Source organism: Bubalus kerabau, chromosome 13, assembly GCF_029407905.1.
Source record: "Bubalus kerabau isolate K-KA32 ecotype Philippines breed swamp buffalo chromosome 13, PCC_UOA_SB_1v2, whole genome shotgun sequence".
Lineage (NCBI taxonomy): Eukaryota > Metazoa > Chordata > Mammalia > Artiodactyla > Bovidae > Bubalus > Bubalus kerabau.
The window spans coordinates 2,106,456-2,128,367 of NC_073636.1; the positions used below are offsets into that span (position 1 = coordinate 2,106,456).

At 40.3% G+C, this 21,912-nt stretch overlaps 1 protein-coding gene across 3 annotated transcripts in view; it reads left to right on the forward strand.

Moving 5' to 3' along the window:
• PLCB1 (phospholipase C beta 1) overlaps positions 1-21,912 on the forward strand; it is an 850,060-nt gene that overhangs the window by 719,066 nt on the left and 109,082 nt on the right. For all 3 annotated transcript variants that reach the window (XM_055543363.1, XM_055543364.1, XM_055543365.1), the window contains exon 27: positions 4,569-4,749. In XM_055543363.1, coding sequence (XP_055399338.1) covers positions 4,569-4,749 — 181 coding nt within the window. The remainder of the gene's footprint in view (positions 1-4,568; positions 4,750-21,912) is intronic.

Here is a 21,912-nt window from a genome sequence, read left to right on the forward strand (position 1 = left end):
ATATGCAGATGACACTATCCTTATGGCAGAAAGTGAAGAGAAACTAAAAAGCCTCTTGATGAAAGTGAAAGAGGAGCGGGAAAAAGTTGGCTTAAAGCTCAACATTCAGAAAACTAAGATCATGGCATCTGGTCCTATCACTTCATGGGAAATAGGTGGGGAAAGAGTAGAAACAGTGTCAGATTTTATATGGGGGGGGGGCTCCAAAATCACAGCAGATGGCTATTGCAGCCATGAAATTAAAAGACACTTACTCCTTGGAAGGAAACTTATGACCAACCTAGATAGCATATTGAAAAGCAGAGACATTACTTTGCCAACAAAGGTTCGTCTAGTCAAGGCTATGGTTTTTCCTGTGGTCATGTATGGATGTGAGAGTTGGACTGTGAAGAAGGCTGAGTGCCGAAGAATTGATGCTTTTGAACTGTGGTGTTGGAGAAGACTCTTGAGAGTCCCTTGGACTGCAAGGAGATCCAACTAGTCCATTCTAGAGGAGATCAGCCCTGGAATTTCTTTCGAAGGAATGATGCTAAAGCTGAAACTCCAGTCCTTTGGCCACTTCATGCGAAGAGTTGACTCATTGGAAAAGACTGATGCTGGGAGGGATTGGGGGCAGGAGGAGAAGGGGACGACAGAGGATGAGATGGCTGGATGGCATCACCGACTCAATGGACGTGAGTCTGAGTGAACTCCGGGAGTTGGTGATGGACAGGGAGGCCTGGCGTGCTGCGATTCATGGGGTCGCAAAGAGGTGGACACGACTGAGTGACTGAACTGAACTGAACTGAACTGAAGCAAGTGAGCATGCAACTTGCAGCCTGGGGGATATGACATTTTGCTGTGGACTAGAACCTCACTGAAGAGGCAACTGGTCTTACTGAAAAGAGAATCTCTACTACCCTTTGCTGCCCTATCTGAAACCCACAAACCTCTGTCCAGATAATGCCTTTTCAGGGCCTAAGCCCCACAGCTCCATGTACTCAGATGGTTCTGGGGAGAAGCATCTCTCACACATTCATTCAACCAATGGGGACATAGCAATGAACATGACCTATTCAGTTATCACCCCAGTGTGCCTAAGGTGGTAATGTGGGAAAATATGAGAGCATAAAAACTGAGTCAGGCAGACTGTACCATTCCTTCCTTTTACTTCCTTACTCAGTATTCCAATCCTGATGCCAAGTTAGAGGGAGGTAAGAGGCCTTTTCCAGATGCATCTTGTGACATATGTTTTAACATGTGCTTAACTTTAACAGAATCAAAATCTAGTACATGGGCTTTTAAAATCTGCAAAATCATCATTTTTTAGACCTGGAGCAGCCTTAGAAGCCATCTAGGTGAACTGCTGTCAATTCTTCAAGGAGGAATCTGAAAACTAAAGGCATTTACCCACAGTTACAAACAGTTCAAGCAAAGCTTGGCCTAAAACTTCTCCTGAATTTCTCTTTTAGTGCTATGTATGTAGGCATTTGTTTATTCCTATATTTATTTACTTATAAGTCATATCCTGCAAACTTCCAATAGAATACTGAAGTAACTTATCATAGAAGACATAAAAAATAATCCTATAAAAGTAGGAAAAAAACCCCAAACGCACACACACACACATGCACACAGCCCGTCTACCAGTTGCCAGACCTGCTGCCTAGTACATGGGTCACCAGCCATGAACAGCGAGACACTGTAATTAAAGTGTTTTTCAAGTACAAGATACACACCAGAATTCAAAGACTTCACTAAAAACTCATGTTTTAAAATTAACATATATTGATTTTACTTTAATTCTATACTGAAATGATCAGGCTATGCAAAATACATTATTAAAATTTATTTTACTCATTTCTTTTTTCTTCTTAAGATAGCTATGTCAAAAAAAATCAAATACATGGCCCATATTATATTTCAACTGGACAGCACTAACCTTTTAATGTAATTTCTGTCCTTGAACCCTGAAGTTAGCTCTTAGCTTCTGAGAAAAGGAAATATGGGTTAGATAATTCTCCTTATCTGGTTAAAGGAAACTTGCTTTCTTTTCTAAAAGGAAGAAACATTTTCTTGGTATCACTAATAAATTACAAAGAAAAAGATTCAATGCATCTCTTGGATCATATGCAGGCAACATGAGGCAACAGGGAATAATGTCTTCAACCTTGTTTTTGAAGATGATGCAGAAACATCATCCCTTGGTTATTTTTCTATACTTTCTTTCAACAAACAAACAAAAATTCTTAAGCATTTAGCATCAGAAAATACATCAGGAGAAACTTTTTTTCCAAGAGGCAAAGCCACTGAGATCTGATTGTTTGTCCATCTCCCTATGATACATGTAAAAATCCTGAGAACACCTCAGAGTAATAAATGGATGCAATGTCCATAAAATCCCACTAACTTTCTTTGTGTTTAGAAAGTATGGTTATTTTTCACAAAATATATTAATATATGTGTGTGTGTGCTGTGCTTAGTCACTCAGTCGTGTCCGACTCTTTGCAACCGCGCCAGTCTCCTCTGTCCATGGGGACTCTTCAGGCCAGAACTCTGGAGTGGGTTGCCATGCCCTCCTCCAGGGCATCTCCACAACCCAGGGGTTGAACCCATGTCTCCCACAGTGCAGGCAACTCTTTACCATCTAAGCCATCAGGGAAGCTCAGGGAATTAATACATATTAATATGTAATGGGCTTGTTCTTTTCAAATGAATTAATAACTACATTTGAGATGTATTTTTTATTGAGGTAACATTGGTTTGTAAGTTTCGTGTGTGCAATATTAGATTAGATTAGTTTCTTATTCAAATACCCATCATCTCAACTGAGCTTTCACCTAATGCAAAGAGCAGATCACTCAGACAGTTTCCATCGGGCACTGTGTTGTTCCCAGAGCATAGACTGCAGTTTCTAGACGGCTGTCCTATAGTAAGCAGCACTGCTGCTCCCTTGTACTGTGTCCTCAGGAAAGTTGCCTCACTGAACCTCAGTTTCCTCAGATGCAAACTGGAGGTGGTTGTGCCTTCTAGTTGGCTTACTGTGAAAGCCAGAAGCCAAGCAGAGCATCCCTGTTACCTGGTCACGAAAGGTTAACCTGGTGCCTCTGCTGGGGTGGCTGTCACTCATTCAAGCATCACCTTTCTGTTCTGGCTGCACCAACTTCCTGCTACAGAAGATGACAAATGTATCTCATGTTCGTGCCAAGATGGAGGTCACCCCACCAACACTCTGATGCTGATAAATAGACTTATATTCATGCAGAATAGAGGGCCACTTCAGTGTTGCCATGCGATGCTGATGTTTAGATCTTTGAGGGAATCCTGAATGCCTTATTGGACAAATTAGGATCTTAACACTAGCTTCAACCAACTGCTTATCCATATGGCACTATTGTGTTGGCCTAATTCAAAGAGAAAGCAAGAGGAATCAGTACCAGCTGATCCAAGAAACCTCTTCCACTTGGTCACAAGTGAAACCAGAGACAGAATCTGATGTTCTGGGTGGTTCTTCCTGCAGAGGTTTCTATGTAAATGAAAAGAACAGACCTGCTCTTAGTACTGTTTCCAACACCGCCTCTCTTTCTATTTGACCTAAAGAAGTAAGAGCACAAAATTTGAAGGAACCACACTATATACTTTAGCACAATAATAAGTTAGTGAGAATTGCTTTGTTTTGTTTCAACATTAGTCCTAAGCTTCTAAATATCTGTGTAATTCTCTATGAATAACTCAAAGGAACTCCCCTTGCACAGAGTGAGCTCTTGACAAATATATTATAATGAACTCAATTCATCTTCCTTTCTCTTGGAACCAAAGTGCTATTTGGGTGGAGATATCAATGAAGTTGATTCAGCTCCCAGAGAAAACAATGTTAATGACAAATCTTTGCTATTAAAAGATGTCAAGAAACAGAACATGTCAGGTGGGAGTGTTGCCGTGCCGTCTGCCTATGCTCTCTGTTGTCAATCTGCATCATCTGGAAGCAAAATTCAGCACCTTTTTAACTTCCCCTACAGCATTATCAATGCTGTATGGGAGAAATGTATAGGAAATGCATAGAAGAGATGTAGCTGGGAATTGTGTTATACATCCTATGTTAAAAAAACAAAAGCCTCGATTATTGAGCTGCTTAAAATCCAGGAAGACTGATCAAACAGCACCTCCAGAGTTAACTCCCACTCCAAACTGTCATAATTCAGTTATTCCTAATTAGGCACTGGACCCTCTTCTAACACACACCCTAACCTGGAAAAAAAAAAAAAAAAGCCTCAAAAAGTCCTTATTAGACATTGTTTTTCCCAAGGAGGTTTATCCTCTTCAGCACCATCGTGAGGAACCCTAGATACCTGGCTTTCCTTTTCAGCCCCTACCTCTTTGTAGAGCAACACAAATTTCATCCACTTTCCGTGTTTGGAGACCTTCTCTTGCTAAGCTTGTCCTTGGGGTATCAGCCTCTGTCTCAAGTGGTTTATTGACTATTTATTTCCAAACACATTCCTCTCTCTAGGAAGGACTTTGGTGAGCAGCCCTCTCTCTACCTTGCTCTGAACTGCACATTTTGTGAGCCGAGCTCTTTGTCTCTGCAGATCAGAACCCAGTAGCCCTGACCACGTCTCATCAACAATTGAGCAAGACCTTGCTGCCCTGGATGCCGAAATGACCCAAAAGTTAGTAGATCTGAAGGACAAACAACAGCAGCAGCTGCTTAATCTTCGACAAGAGCAATACTATAGCGAAAAATACCAGAAGCGAGAACACATTAAACTGGTAAGCCTTAAAAATGTGATTTATGTGTCTATACCCAAACCTTTTTCTCTATAAAGAATATTGTTAAAATTAATTTATTTTAATTGAAGGAATAATTACTTTACAATATTGTGATGGTTTTCACCATACATGGATTGGCCATAGGTATACACGTTTGATGTATTTGGATAATATAACAGGAGGCAGCAGCAAGTTTGGCTGGCACTTTCATTTTGCTTCCTTATTGAATAATCTTATTTTGTTACCAGGTTATAGAGAGAGGTAAGATGCATTTCTCAGATCCATATTGTGACATGTGATTTAACACATGCTTGACATAAAAGCATGATCAAAACTCAGGAGCTGGATTTTAAAAAGCAACAAAGACATCATTTCTTAGAAATGGAAATTACATGAGACAAATAGCATCCACCATACTAATATTTTGTAAATTCCATTATTCTAACATCTTTTCCGAACTCCTCTCTATTCTCCAATGAAGCTATGTTTTATTTTTATTTTCACTAATTCATTTCTTGGTTATAATCATTTGGGGGGATATTTTGAAAATCTTACAAGGAATTGGAAAACAGTTATATTTAAGAAAATTAAGAACATACTGCAAATAAAGGTTCACTTTTTATGCAGTAGTGTAGCTTTGCAGTGGTATAAAAAGAGCAGAAAAGTTTATACAATCCACTTGCCTAGATTTAGAAAAGACAATATTTAAGTGGTCAGTATGGAATGTTGTCCACTCAGTTTCTAAGGCTCCCTATGAAAGGAAATGCCACCATTTCCATGAATGATCAGTTTTGTCCTCCAAAACGTTTTCTCAGTAATTGTGACACTCCATTTTTTTCTTTTTTTTTTTTTTTAATGAAAGTGAAGTGTTAGTTGCTCGGTTGTGTCCGACTCTTTGCAACCCTGTTGACTGTAGCCTGCCAGGCTCCTGTGTCCATGGAATAATGGACAAGAACAGTGGAGTGGGTTGCCATTCCCTTCTCCAGGGGATCTTCTCAACCCAGGGATGGAACCTGGGTCTCCAGCATTGTGGGCAGATTCTTTGCCATCTGAGCCACCAGGGAAGCCCTTTATTCAAATATAGTTGATTTATGATATTGTATTAATTTCTGCTGTACAGCAAAGTGATTCCATTATATATCAGTTCAGTTCAGTTGCTCAGTTGTGTTTGACTCTTTGCGACCCCATGGACTGCAGCATGCCAGGCTTCCCTGTCCATCACCAACTCCCAGAGCTTGCTCAAACTCATGTCCATCAAGTCGGTGATGCCATCCAACCATCTCATCCTCTGTCATCCCCTTCTCCTGCCTTCAATCTTTCCCAGCATCAAGGTCTTTTCAAATGAGTCAGTTCTGCACATTGGGTGGCGAAAGTATTAGAGTTTCAGCATCAGTCCTTCCAGTGAATATTTAGGACCGATTTCCTTTAGAATTGAATGGTTTGATCTCCTTGCAGTCCAAGGGACTCTCAAGAGTCTTCTCCAACACCACAGTTCAAAAGCATCAACTATATATATACATACATGTTTTAAAAAGTCTTTTTCATTATGGCCTATCACAGGGTGTTAAATATAGTTTCCTGTGCTCTACAGTAGGACTTTGTCGCTTATCATCCTCTACATAATACTGTGCATTACTAATTCTAAACTCACAATCTGTCCCTCTCCCACCTCTTCTTGGCAAACACAAGTCTATTCTCTGTGTCTGTGAGTCTGATTCCTAGATAGGTTCATTTGTGTCATATTTTAGATTCCATATATCAGTGATATCAGATGGTATTTGTCTTTCTCTGACTTAACTTCATTTAGTATGATAATCTCTAAGTCAATCCATTTTGCTGTAAATGGCATTAATTCACTTCTTTATGGCTGAGTAACATTCCATTGTATATGTGTACCACATCTTCTTTATCCATTCATCTGCAGTTGGACATTTAGGTTGCTTCCCTGTCTTGGCTATTGTCAATAGCCAACGTGCTGTGCTGTGCTCTGCTCAGTCGTGTCCAGCTCTTTGCGACCCCCTGGAGTATAGACCACCAGACTCCTCTGCCCATGGAATTTTCCAGGCAAGAATATTGGACTTCCTACTCCATGGGGTCTTCCTGACTCAGGGATTGAACCCACATCTCTTGTGTCTCCTGCATTGGCAGGCAGATTTCTTTACCACCACGCCATCTGAGAAGCCCCAGTAGCCAGTAGCCATTGGCTATGAACACATGGATGCATGTATTTTTTTGAATTATAGTTTTGTCCAGATATATGCCCAGGAGCGGTATTGCTGGATCAGGTGGCAAGTCTACTTTTACTTTTTTGAGCAACCGCCAGACAGTTTTCCATAGTGACTGCACCAACTTGCATTTCATTGTTGTTGATGGCTTGACACCTAATAGGGACATGATAAATGTTTGGTGACAGGTAAATTAAATGAATCAAGCAATAAAGTAGCCTTGAAAATAAGTTTATGCCAAAAACAAAACAAATGAGTAAGTGTAATAGAAATTAGTGTACCTAGGGTAAATGGATTCTAAGAGGTGTTTATATGATTTGTTCATTTCGTTGTTGGAGGCCTCTCCATGTAAGAGAATTCTGAAGCTTTCTCTGCTGATAGGTGGTAAAACAATGGATGGTTTCATCATGACTGTGTTAGATGGTTCAGGGTAATGCTCTTGTTCTAATACTGGTCTAGCTTGCAATGATAGGATGTGAAAGAGCAGGTCGAAATCACAAGAGGAGCTTGTCAAAAATCAGATTCCACTTGGTCAGTTAGTGTCAACCTGAGCAGGCATCAGAATCACGTGGAGGGTGGTTAACTCACAGATTGTTGGACCCCATGCTGAACTGTCAGTTCAGCAAGCCTAGTGTGGGGCTGCCAGTTCTGACACTTCTGGTCCCAGGCCCCCTTTTGAGACCCACTGCTCTAAATCCAAACAGTGGGCTCAAGGATTTATGTTTAAAGCTTCACACGCTGTTGAGGGGCTGCCTTATTTTTGAACTATTGAAATAAGATCAAGCAGTGAAATTACAGTTGGGTAGAGGTCCGGTTTCCTATAAGCTAGAGATTGCCTTGCCAGACCTGAGAAAGTACAAGTGAATTTTAACAGGAGAGAATAGCTTTGGGAGCTACAGTCTACCACCATTGGTCTTCTCAGTCCCCCATATCCAGGACTCCAGAAATAATAACAATCATAAAAATTAAAGTAGCAACTGTGCATTGAACACTCCCCATGGGACCATAGTAAAGTAAAGTGAAGTGAAGTCGCTCAGTCGTGTCTGACTCTTTGCGACCCCGTGGACTGTAGCCCACCAGGCTCCTCTGTCCATGGGATTCTCCAGGCAAGAATACTGGAGTGGGTTGCCATTGACCATACACTGTTCTAAATCATTTAGAGAAATTATCCAATTTAATCTTCAGAACACTACCAGTTGGTACTATTGTCAGCCCATTTTGCAGATTAAAAACTTAAGAGAAATGTAGTGACTTTCCCAAGTTTCCACGATGAACTAGTTAGTTTTTGAACCACAAAGACTTAAGCAATCCAGGCATAATCATTTGGAGTTTCCTCAGAGCACCAATCCACAGCAGGATCCTTTCCCCAAGGAAAGAAACATGGCTATTCAGAAGAGATATGGTGGAATGAGAGGGAATCCCAGGATTCATAGCAGATTCCTGAAATAAAAATTAGGGGTGTGAGTGGAAACAGAAACCCAAACATTCCAGAAAGGCCTCCTGGGGACAAGGAGACTTGAGTTTCAGAAATGAGGTGCAGAAATCCCAAGAAACAGCTACACGAGCTCAAAGTCCCAGGGGTAATTTTACGTGAGTGTTGACACCACATCAGATACTACTAGATGGGGCATAGAAAGCTGCTGGACAGACTTTTCCCTGAAGGAGAAGGTTGGCAGGGAGCTATAGAAGACCAAGCTGAACTTATAGGTGGGAAAACCCACCAGAAGGGCCCAGTGCAGGTGACAATCCCAGAACATGTGCTTCTGCCTCCTTCTCCCCAGGAAGGAATGAGTGAGTCCATAGTGAAAGCTTTAAAGGGTTTTCAGAAAAACAAATGCATATGTCCAAGCCAGTCTGCCCTTTCAGGCCAAATGTATGGAAAGCTACTTGAAATGCTGCCTCTTTCACCACTGTGACTGTGGATCTGGGGTTAGAGAATGCCCCAGTGCCTTCGGACACACTTGTGTGGGCGCTATTAAGAAGGCTTAGATCCAAAAATCTTGGATTTAGAGCAACACAGAGTTTATTTTAAAGCCATTTCAGAGCATCCTCAATTTATATGACATGTCTTTATAGCTGACATGTGGATTAGAACTTTGTATCAACCCCATTTGTAATAACTAGAAATTGTTCTACCAGGAAGTATTTTGATTGAAAGATACCTGGAAGTGCCAATTCTATCTTTGGTTATGGTTCTGAATTAAAATTGTCCTTTTAGGCTAAATGAGCCAAATGGAAGTGTAATTAAACAGCAAGTAGGCCGCAGGTAAAAAGGAGTATTTGGGTGATGAGGAAATTAAGCAGAAGATATTTTATCTCCTAAAATTGCTTTGGGAATTAAATGCAAATGTAAACCCACAGTTCAAGGATTGAGAAAGAAACCACATCATCTATAAACTCCCTGCCAAATATTCATTACAACTTAATATCTGCCAAACCCTCTGATAGACATTGGAGATACAGATGAGAAAGGCGTGATCAGCACACACGCAGGGAACGTGTACTCCAGTCATGACACCACATGAGAAATGAAACCACAGAGATACCAGCAAACTGATACAGAGACACAGGTGTGGGAACAATTTGCCTAACCATAAAAATAAACACCAAAAGAATATTTTTGAGGTGACTGTTCATGTTTTCGTAGGAGGCACACCAAGCTAGGCTGATACACTCTGTAGCTTCAAAGGACTTGTTCTACTGTCCAAATAAGAATCATTAGCCTTAAAATTCTATGTGCCAACAGCTCTGTAGCCCAATTACTCACAGTGCGATCCCCAAATCACCTGAAGCCATGCAGACATGCAGAGTCTCAGGTCCCACCCCAGGCCTGCTAAATCACAATTTGTGTTTTGATAAGAAGCCCAGGTGACTTGCTATACTTTAAAGTTAGAGAAACAGGTTTTAGAGCCTTTGCTCAAAATGCATTTTAGAATAAGCATAAGGTTCTAGGTTGAGATAGAAAATATGTCTCTACTTCTCACACCTTGACCATCAAGCTGAATGGTTATCTCTTAGTCATAAAGGGGACAGATGTGATAGAAATCCCCTCTGTGATTTCCTGCCTGTGTTCATGATAGAAGCAAACACTTTCAGTTGGGCGTAAGTGAAAATAAAGATGTCAGTTCTCTGACCCCATTCAAGTGTTTGCACCCTCTGAAAAATTTTCATAAATATCTTGGGGGTTTGTGGAACCCAGTGAAGGCTCTGTGTTCAGGAAAGAACTCTTATGTTTGGGGAATCTGCTCTAACCTACCTGTTTTTCATCAGCTGCCATAGGCTGACCCTGACACCATTAGGATAAGGTCTTAGTTTTAAATGTGAGTTTGATAAGAGAAATTCTTAGGGGGTCCCTCTGAGGGTTCTTGATTACTTTCAGAATCAGCCCCAGCATCACATTCAAGGCACAATACCCACAGCTCAAGGAAAAGAGGTTTTACAGTGACATCCATGGGGTCGCTTCTCAGTTGCCACAGGGTTAGACCCACTGTTCTGTCTTCCCTCCTCTTTCTCCCTTTCAGGGGCATCCCCTCTCACAGCACCCTTCTGTTTACCCTCTGCAGAAGCTTAGTGTGCTTTCCTCCCTACCTTTCCTCCTCTTTCTCATACTCTGTATCCCAAGTGTTCCAAGCCATTCATTTCTCCTTCCTTCACGTGGATCTCATGGCGGGGATTATTCTCATATACCCTCCTGTCCATCCTATCAGCAAGCAGTCTCGGGCCTCAAACCCACAGTAGCACCTGCTGAGTGTTCACTGAGTGCCCCAGTTCCCCGTCAACTCTGGGGAATGAAAGTTATGTTTCACAGTGAAAGCCCTGGGTGGATACTGACCAGCTGCTAACGGAACGGCCCATCAAGATGTAAGTGGTGATGAGTGGGGGTGTGGGGTCAAATACCGAGTAGCTATGTGACCACTCAGGGCTTCTGTTTTCTCATTTGTCCAGTGGAGATAAGAATAATCCTCACTTTATTGAACTCTAAGAAAAAATAGTGAGATAATGTACACAAATCACTGCTTTTAGTAAAAGCCACCCCCCCCCCTTTTTTTTTAACAATACATGGATTGGCTAGGAATGCTTGAATTCAAATATAAACTTGTATTGCAATTTTTGATGTCCTGTTACAGACTGAGGGAGCTCAGCATCTTCTTTTCTGATGATTTCTGTCAGCATCATTTGTTGCTGCAGCCTTTCTGGAAGCCAGTCTTGAGTTTCTGCTGTCTCTGGTTCTATGTGTGCCAGGGGTAACTTCAGTGTCAGGAAGTAACTACTCTACTGTGGCTGTGGTGTTGTGATCTGTCTTCTTCCAATATTCTGACTTTAATGTAGGTCATTTTTCTTGGGAAATAGATGATCTAGCTTTCCTGAAAACTTTACTTTCTCTACCAAAAAAGAAATGACAAATAAATAAAAGGCTTTAGTAGTGAAATAAAGAATGAAATAATTGTCAGAATGTGTTCTTATTTGTCAGTCTTCCTGATCATCATTGCATAATTCATTGAACTGATGTTGTTCTAGATTAGATAGATAGATAGATTGAGTGGGTGAGTGAGTGCGTGCTGAGAACACTGGAGTGGGTTGCCATGCCCTCCTCCAAGAGATCTTCCCAACCTAGGGATTGAACCTGAGTCTCTATGTCTCCTGCATTAGCAAGCAGGTTCTTTAACTCTAGTGCCACCTGCGAAGCTCAGATAGATAGATAGATATGGATAAATATATAGAAATGATATTTATTGTCATTTCGATTGATCTAATTATGATAAAAAATGAACATATTTCCCTGTGTGTATTGCCCATTTGTATTTCTTTTTTCTACAAACAATTTATATCCATTGCCTACTTTTCTGTTGGACTGTCTTATTCTTTTGACCTACAGAGTCTATGCTATGTCTTTTAATTTATTATTTTGGGAAGTTGGGCAAATTAGAGACTGTAAAATATGCTTATATAATCATATAAGCTATAGTTACTGAAGGCCTACCACAGCTCTTATACTGGTGGGGGATTCCCGTGGCCCCAGCCTAAATGTAGTCCCTACCCCTCAGGGGCTCACCATGGTTAAGAACACAGTTGCGAAGACAGACGAACCTTCTAGTAGTATGCCTATCCATATTCGTTAGCTTTGTTGCATAATAAACACCTCAAAACTTAAAACAACAACTATTTATTTAGTCCATGTTTCTTTGTGAAGCAATTTGAACTTGACTCTTCTGGAAGGATCTTCTACTTTTGGCTGAGCTCATTCATGTGTCTGTGGTTCAGTTGCCAGTTACCTAGAGGCTCTGCTCCTGAAGTTTGGCTGACTGTCAGCTGGTCCAGGCAGGTGACTGACACACATCTCTCATCATCCAGCAAGGCTAACCTGGGCTTCTCTGTATGGAAATTGGAAAGGATTCTAATTGAGAGCAAGCAGAAGGGGGCAAGTTCCTGACAGGTCTTATAACGTCTTCCTCCAAGCAAGTCGTAAGGTTCACCCAGATACAAGGGGTAGGGAAATAGACTGTATCTTTTTCAGGGGACCTGCAGCTCATTGCAAAGAGTGAATTCAGGGAATAGTGGAGAATTAGGGCCACTTTTCTTTGCAAAAATCAACACATAGCCCTCATAGTTTGGATGTGAGAGTCAATAAAATAATCCATGGAAAACCTAACACCGTGCCTAGAACATAGTCACAATTCTTTATCAAAGGACAGTTTGCACAAGATTTACAGTGAGAAGACATGGCTTCCATTTTTAGTTATGCAGCTTGAGCTAAATCATTTCACCATTTTAAGTGTCTGTATCCTTATTTCTAAAAGAAAAAGTTTGTACAAGAATAGTGGTTAAGTTTCCCTCTGACTTCTAGTTTCCCTCTGACTTCTATAGACTTCAGAGATCATTCAACTCTCATATTTATTAAAATTATAATTAGGGATTTCAGTTTAAAGCAATAAGCAAATGTTGTTGTTGTGTTTGTGTGTGCGCGCACGCACACTATGTCTTAGTGTATTTTTTGTGTTAATTGATAACTATTTAGGTAAGATGAAGGGAAAAAAGTCAGTAAACAGAACCCACCCCAAGGCAAAGAAAATAATAGTCTTGTCTTGTACCAACTTAAAGGAGCTTAGAGAACAGAAGAAATTTTGCTGAAAGGATAATTCCAAAATAGAATCCACAAGTCTGATAATTTAGTTTGTGCCCTCTGGAATTACAAGACTCATTGCACTCCATCTGGTAAGTGAGAGATGTTTGAAATGATGTATTTTGCATTAAGGAAAAAAGGAGCTAACATGCTGTGCTGTTTATCTTCATGGTCAGATCTTCTAGGTCTAGCTTTCAAATGGACTACTGAAATATTAAGGGCTTCCCAGGCAGTGCAGTGTTAAAGAATTCTCCTGATAATGCAGAAGACGCCAGAGACGTGGGTTCAACCCCTGGACCGGGAAGATGCCCTAGAGTAGGAAATGGCAACCCACTCCAGTACTCTTGCCTGAAAAATTCCACAGACAGAGGAGCCTGGCAGGCTACAGTCCATGGGGTCACAGAGTCAGATACAACCGAGGGACTGAATACACACACTGAAATATTAAGCCCTTGATTTATTGCATTATTTCAGTTATGATCCATAGGACAAGTCATGCCTCTTTTAGGCATGTCTCCTTTGCTAATTATTTGAAAACCTCCAGTTTGAAAGGTTATTGCTGTTTTCCCACATCTGACTGATAAGCAATGTTTGTTTATTTCATTTATTCTAAATTAAATGGTCTTGACATCTTTCAGAATTGTGAAGCCTTATCCTAAAATTTTGGTGGTTTGGATTTTTGTTTCCAATTGGTTTAACCAGATGTAATGATTCCAACTGATTTGATCCTATGCAATCTTTTTCTTTCAATTAAATCAAAAATAGTTGTTTCACCAACTTTTCAAAACTCTTACAAGTAAGTTCATTAGTCTTTTACAATTACAAAGGGATAAGTGTTTGCTTGTTATAAATTTTTACTTAAAGCTATATATAAATTATTTTTAATGAAACTTTTATCATAACATAAATTCCCTTTATCATTAAAATAAATATTTCATGGCCATAAATATCTACTTTTATTATTTTAGGACATTTTAAAATCATCATTGAATTCTAAAAAAAATATTTATAATGATAGAATAACATAATTTTATAATTTATCAAAGGAATCTTAGAGATCATTTAGATGACATATTTTACTGATGAGGAAACAAGGCTCAAGAGTTAAGATAGCAAAATGTAAGCATCATCTACGGTGATAAAACATCTCAACTTCATTCAGAGTTTCATTTACCAAATTTCTTGATTTTTTTCTTTTTTTTTCTTTTTTTAATTATTTATTTTAGTTGGAGGCTACTTACTTTACAATATTGTAGTGGTTTTTGCCATACATTGATATGAATCAGCCATGTGTGTACATGTGTTCCCCATCCTGAACCCCCCTCCAACTTCCCTCCCCATCCCATTGCTCTGGATCATCCCAGTGCACCAGCCCTGAGCACCCTGTCTCATGCATCAAAGCATTTCCAGTTGATAGCCTCATAAAAGAATACCAGAAATATCATTCAAGGGAGTATGCTACATTGACCCATTTACATTTCCCAGAAACTAAGAAACTGACATTTACTTTGGTATATTTCAAAAGTGAAAAATAATTTTAAATGTTATAGATTCATTAGGCCAACTTATTGACATTGATTAGGAGTTGCGATCAGATTTTCATTTTTTGCTTTGCCCAGCAAGTAAAAAAGGAAATTTCAAGGATTCTTTAAATCTTTAGATTCAAATGAGCAGCTCCAAATTCTGTTTAGCTATGGAAATATAAAATGAAATTAATTTCATAGGTATGACAGACTGCCTCAGAAATTATCAAGATGGTTGCTCATTTAGTCCAAGACTTTCTCCTCCTTTGGAGAAGAGAAGGGAGCTGGTGGGTGAAATGAGCTCCACCTGGACAGGACTTGTCCACCTGCTCCTAGTTGGAGCATCACACAGTATCCAGCACATCATAGGTGCTCAGAAAATATGAGTGGAATGAATAAATGAATATTTCTCAATTTGAAAAGCCAGTTTACATCCCAGTATAAACATTCCCCTTGTTTTAAAATTATCAATAATGTGTTTAATACATAGATTGTTATTTAGTTTAGAAGCAACATAAATTAATTCTTCATAGAAAAAAAATTATGATGAGAGCTCAGAATGGATGCTTTGACTAGCACAAAAGAAAGTGCTCTCCAGGGAGGTCTGCTCAGCCTGGTCAGGAAGGGAGTTTGGGGGAGAATAGATACATGTGTATGTATGGCTGGGTCAGTCTGCCATGGCCTGAAGCTATCACAACATTGTTAGTCAGCTAGACTCCAATATAAAATAATAAAAGTTTCTAAAAAAGCAAGAGTAGGTGCTCTCTCTTCCAGCTGTGAGTGGAAGGAGAAGGGAAATGAGTTTGCCTGAAGGATGAACATTCTATTGGGCTTCCCAGATGGTGCAGTGGTAAAGAATCCACCTGTGATGCAAGAGACACAAGAGATGTGGGTTTGATCCCTAAGTTGGAAAAAAAAAACCCTGGAGTAGGAAATGGCAAGCTGCTCAAGTATTCTTGCATTAAATTCCATGGACAGAGTAACCTGGTGGGCTGCAGTACGTGGGCCCCAAAGAGTTGGACAAAACTGAACGCAATCATGAACATTCTATAGTTGGCTCTTTGCCCACTTCCCCAAATTATCCTTCTTAGAAGAGTTTCCAAACATGGCAATTTCTGTCCACATACTTTTTTCTTTTAATCCCTTTCAAGTTAGAGTTAGGAATTATTATTCTCCTTGGAAACCATTCTTTCACCCTCAAATGACTAAACCAAGTGAAACTCAGCATGGAGCTGAGAATAAGCATGACATTATATTCCCCAAGGCTCTTCTTTTTCATTCCTTAGAAGGTTTGGAATACTTAACTAGGAGAGTTGTCATGAGTGGTAAATAAATAAGCAAAATGATTTAAATGTGTCTATTCCTTTGGGTCAGAAAAAAAATCATATTAAAAGTTAAAATTAAATGTTATTTACTGCATTTCAGTTTACCATGTACTCTCCTGATTTTTCTGCCCTAGGAATTCTAAACTAATCCTTTGTTCTTTTCTATCTTTGGTGAGTTTTCTGACTAATATATGATGTAACGGCTCTTTGAGTAGAGCCTGTCTGCTTAAAAATACATTGAAATGAGGGTACCCTTAGGTTAGTTAAAAAGCACTTCAATTATTGTGTGAAAAATCCTTCTGGGTTCAGTTTTCATGCCTCATGCAATAGAAATCTAGGCCTAATACTCAGAGTCCTTCATCTTATTTAGGGTTTAAGAGGTGAAATTTTTATGTGTTTATTTATTTTTGTCAAGATTCTCTCAGTTGCAAGTGTTGGAAACCTATATTGGACTTGGACAAGATGAGTATGTACTATAAAATTACACAGAGTAGATCACGTGAGAAAGGACTGACCTAAAAGGACTGACAAGGGAGGAGGGAAGGAGTGGACAGACACTTGCCAGAAATCACTTACAGCTCTTTCTATGTCTGTCTGCCTATCTACCTCTCTCTCTCCTGATTTTCTCTGTATATTAGTATTATTGTTGCTGTTGTTTAGTCACTCAGTTGTGTACAACTTTTTGTGACCCCCATGGACTGTAGCCCGCCAGGCTCCTCTCTTTATGGGATTTCCCTACAAGAATACTGGAGTGGGTTGCCCTTCCCTCTCCAGAGGGTCTTCCTGACCCATGGAACTAACTTGTCGCTCCTGCATTACAGGCAGATTCTTTACTGCTGAGCCACCAGGGAAGCCTGTATATTAGTATTATTCCTTTCCAAAACAGCACACAGGCTTCTCCTTACCAGAAAATATATGCATAGATGTAATCTCATTGCTAGTTTAATGTGAGTCCGACAATGTTGTGATTGTTGAGTCGCTCAGTCATGTCTAAACCTTTGTGACCCCATGGGCTGCAGCATGCCAGGCTTCCCTGTCTTTCACCAACTCCTGGAGCTTGCTTAAACTAATGGCCATTGAGTCAGTGATGCCATCCAACCATCTCATCCTCTGTCGTCCCCTTCTCCTCCCATCTTCAGTCTCTCCCAGCATCAGGGCCTTTTCTTATGAGTCGGCTCTTCACATCAGGTGACCAAAGTATTGGAGTTTCAGCTTCAGCATCAGTCCTTCCAATGAATATTCAGGATGTATTCCCTTTAGGATTGACTGGTTTGCTCTCCTTGCAGTCCAAGGGACTCTCAAGAGTCTTCTTCAAGACAACAGTTCAAAAGTATCATTTCTTCAGTGCTCAGCTTTCTTTATAGTCCAACTCTCACATCCGTACATGACTACTGGAAAACCAGTATTATTAACAAATTTATAATATTAATCACTCTGCCTCCTGGAATTTAAGTAGAAGAAGTTTAAATGAAAACAGTAAATGCTATAAGAGCAGAATTATAGTAAGAGTTTTTGGCAAAACTAATACAATATTGTAAAGTTTAAAAATAAAATAAAATTTTAAAAAAAGAGTTTTTAAAAACAGCTGGAAAAGGAAGAATGTTACAGGGAAGGGTCTGTAGTATGGGAGTGTTGGGGAGACACAGGGAAACTGGGCAGAGTGGAAGGACATTTGTCATATTAAACACAGATATCCTTTTTAAAACACATTTTTGGGATGCTAGGGAAATACTACTTTCATTAATTGCATACAAAAGCCACATTAAAAAAAACACATGCCTGGATTTCACAATAAGGCATTTGTTCCTAAAGGAACAAAGCTTAGCTTGTTAAATATCAAAATTATGTAGTTTTAAAAGTATTTTCAACAAGACAGACCATGGCTTGGACATGATGCACCAGAACTATCACCAAGGTCAGGGTCAGTACAGTTCAGTTCAGTCGCTCAGTCGTGCCCAACTCTTTGAGACCCCATGGACTGCAGCATGCCAGGCCTCCCTGTCCATTACCAACTCCAAGAGTTTACTCAAACTCATGTCCATAGAGTCAGTGATGCCATCCAACCATTTCATTCTCTGTCATCCCCTTTTCCTCCTGCCTAAAATCTTTCCCAGCATCAGGGTCTTTTCAAATGAGTCAGTTCTTTGCATCAGGTGGCCAAAATATTAGAGTTTCAGCTTCAGTATCAGTCCTTCCAATGAATATGCAGGACTGATTTCCTCTAGTATTGACTGGTTGGCTCTCCTTGTAGTCCAAGGGACTCTCAAGAGTCTTCTCCAACACCACAGCTCAAAAACATCAATTCTTCAGTGCTTAGCTTTCTTTGTAGCCCAACTCTTACATCCATACATGACTACTGGAAAAACCATAGCTTTGACTAGACAGAGCTTTGCTGGCAAAGCAATGTCTCTGCTTTTTAACTATGCTGTCTAGATTCGTTCTAAGTTTTTTTCCAAGGACCAAGCGTCTTTTAATTTCATGGCTGCAGTCACCATCTGCAGTGATTTTGGAGCTCAAAAATAAAGTCTGTCATTGTTTCCACTGTTTCCCCATCTATTTGCCATGAAGTGATGGGACCAGATGCCATGATCTTCGTTTTCTGAATGTTGAGTTTTAACCCAACTTTTTCATTCTCCTCTTTCACTTTCCTCAAGAGGCTCTTTAGTTCTTCTTCACATTCACATTCACCACCGCCATAAGGGTGGTGTCATCTGCATATCTGAGGTTATTGATATTTCTCCCGGCAATCTTGATTCCAGCTTGTGCTTCATCCAGCCCAGTGTTTCTCATGATGTACTCTGCATATAAGTTAAATAAGCAGGATGACAATATACAGCCTTGACGTACTTCTTTTCCTATTTGGAACCAGTCTGTTGTTCCATGTCCAGTTCTAACTATTGCTTCCTGACCTACATACAAATTTCTCAACAGACAAGTCAGGTGTTCTGATGTTCCCATCTTTTTAAGAGTTTTTCAGTTTGTTGTGATCCACACAGTCAAAGTCTTTGGCATAGTCAATAAAGCTGAAATAGATGTTTTTTCTGGAACTCACTTGCTTTTTTGATGATTCAGTGGATGTTGGCAATTTGATCTCTGGTTCCTCTGCCTTTTCTAAATTCAGCTTGAACATCTGGAAGTTCACAGTTCATGTACTGTTGAAGCCTGGCTTGGAGAATTTTGAGCATTAATTTTCTAGTGTGTGAGACGAGTGCAGTTGTGCGGTAGTTTGAACAACCTTTGGCATTGCCTTTCTTTCGGAAAGACAGACTGAAAACCACAATCACAGAAAACTAACCAATATGATCACATGCACCACAGCCTTGTCTAACTCAATGAAATTCAATGAGCCATGCCATGTGGGACCACCCAAGATAGACGGGTCATGGTGGAGAGTTCTGACAAAATGCGGTCTACTGGAGAAGGGAATGGCAAACCACTTCAGTATTCTTGCCTTGAGAACCCCAGGAACAGTTCAGTTCAGTTCCATTCAGTCACTCAGTTGTGTCTGACTCTTTGCGACCCCATGAACCACAGCACGCCAGGCCTCTCTGTCCATCACCAACGGCCGAAGTCAACCAAAAGCCATGTCCATTGAGTCAGTGATGCCACCCAACCATCTCATCCTCTGTCATCTCCTTCTACGCCTGTCCTCAATCTTTCCCAGCATCAGGGTCTTTTCAAATGAGTCAGTTCTTCTCATAAGGTGGCCAAAGTATTGGAGTTTCAGCTTCAACATCAGTCCTTCCACTGAACACCCAGGACCGATCTCTTTTAGGATGGACTGATTGGATCTCCTTGCAGTCCAAGGGACTCTCAAGAGCCTTCTCCAACACCAGAGTTCAAAAGCATCAATTCTTTGGTGCACAGCTTTCTTTATAATCCAACTGTCACATCCATACATGACTACTGGAAAAACCATAACCTTGACTAGATGGACCTTTGTTGACAAAGTAATGTCTCTGCTTTTGAATATGCTGTTTATGTTGGTCATAACTTTCCTTCTAAGGAGTTAGCATCTTTTAATTTCATGGCTGCAATCACCATCTGCAGTGATATTGGAGCTCAAAAAAATAAAGTCAGCCACTGTTTCCCCATCTATTTGCCATGAAGTGATGGGACCGGATGCCATGATCTTAGTTTTCTGAATGTTGAGCTTTAAGCCAACTTTTTCCCTCTCCTCTTTCACTTTCATCAAGAGGCTCTTTAGTTTCTCTTCACTTTCTGCCATAAGGATAGTGTCATCTGCATATCTGAGGTTCTTGATATTTCTCCTGGCAATCTTGATTCCAGTTTGTGCTTCCTCCAGCCCAGCATTTCTCATGCTGTACTCTGCATATCAATTAAATAGCCAGAGTGACAATATACAGCCTTGACATACTCCTTATCCTGTTTGGAACCAGTCTGTTGTTCCATGTCCAGTTCTAACTGTTGCTTCCTGACCTGCATATAGGGTTCTCAAGAGGCAGGTCAGGTGGTCTGGTATTCCCATCTCCTTCAGAATTTTCCACAGTTTATTGTGATCCACACAGTCAAAGGCTTTGGCATAGTCAAAAAAACAGAAATAGATGTTTTCCTGGAACTCTGTTGCTTTTTCAATGATCCAGTAGATGTTGGCAATTTGATCTCTGGTCCCTCTGCCTTTTCCAAAACTAGCTTGAACATCTGGAAGTTCATGGTTCACATATTGCTGAAGCCTGGCTTGGAGAATTTTGAGTATTACTTTACTAGTGTGTGAGATGAGTGCAATTATGCGGTAGTTTGAACATTCTTTGCATTGCCTTTTTTGGGGATTGGAATGAAAACCGACCTTTTCCAGTCTTGTGGCCATTGCTGAGTTTTCCAAATTTGCTGGCATATTGAGTGCAGCACTTTCACAGCATCATCTTTTAGGATTTGAAATAGCTCAGCTGCAATCCCATCACCTCCACTAGCTTTGTTTGTAGTGATGCTTCCTATGCAGAGTACATCATGTGAAATGCCGAGCCATATGAAACACAAACTGGAATCAAGATTGCTGGGAGAAGTATCAGTAACTCCAGATATACAGATGACACCACCCTTATGGCAGAAAGTGAAGAGGAACTAAAGAGCCTCTTATGAAGGTGAAAGAGGAGAGTGAAACAGCTGGCTTAAAACCCAACATTCAAAAAACAGATCACAGCATCCGGTCCCATCACTTCATGGCAAATACATGTGGAAACAATGTAAACAGTGTTTTCCAGTAGTCATGTATGGATGTGAGAGTTGGACCATAAAGCTGAACACCGAAAAATTGTTGCTTTGAACTGTGGTGTTGGAGAGGACTCTTGAGAGTCCCTTCGACTGCAAAGAGATGAAACTTGTAAATCCTAAAAAAAATCAATCCCGAATATTCATTGGAAAGACTGATGCTGAAGCTGAAGTTCCAATACTCTGGCCACCTTATGCAAAGAGCTGAGTCCTTAAAAAGACCCTGATGCTGGGAAAGATTGAAGCAGGAGAAGAAGAGGATTACAGAGGATGAGGTGGTTTAATGGCATCCATCCAAAAATGGATATGAGTTTGAGCAAGCTCTGGAAGATGGTAAAGGACAGGGAAGGCTGGCCTGCTGCAGTCCATGGGATCACAAAGAGTCAGATGCTACTAAGCAACTGAACAACAACAACAGATAACATATTTGAGGATAGATAGCCAGTTAAGACTCTGGGACATATGAAAAATGCAATTTGGTATGGAGTAGAAAAATTCAGAAGAGACTGAAGGCAAGGAGGGAATGCTTGCCAAGTCCAGATAGGATTAATGAGAATCTGCATAGAGTATTGTGAACACAAAGTTAAGAGATACTTCATGATGAGATAAATGAACAAATTCCCATGACTCACTAGATGGGGAAATCACTCAAGGGGCCAGTCAAATGTAATGTACACTTTTTAAACTGAGTGATGATACCTAATGGGAAAATACGATGACTCGTCTTCTATAAGAGATGT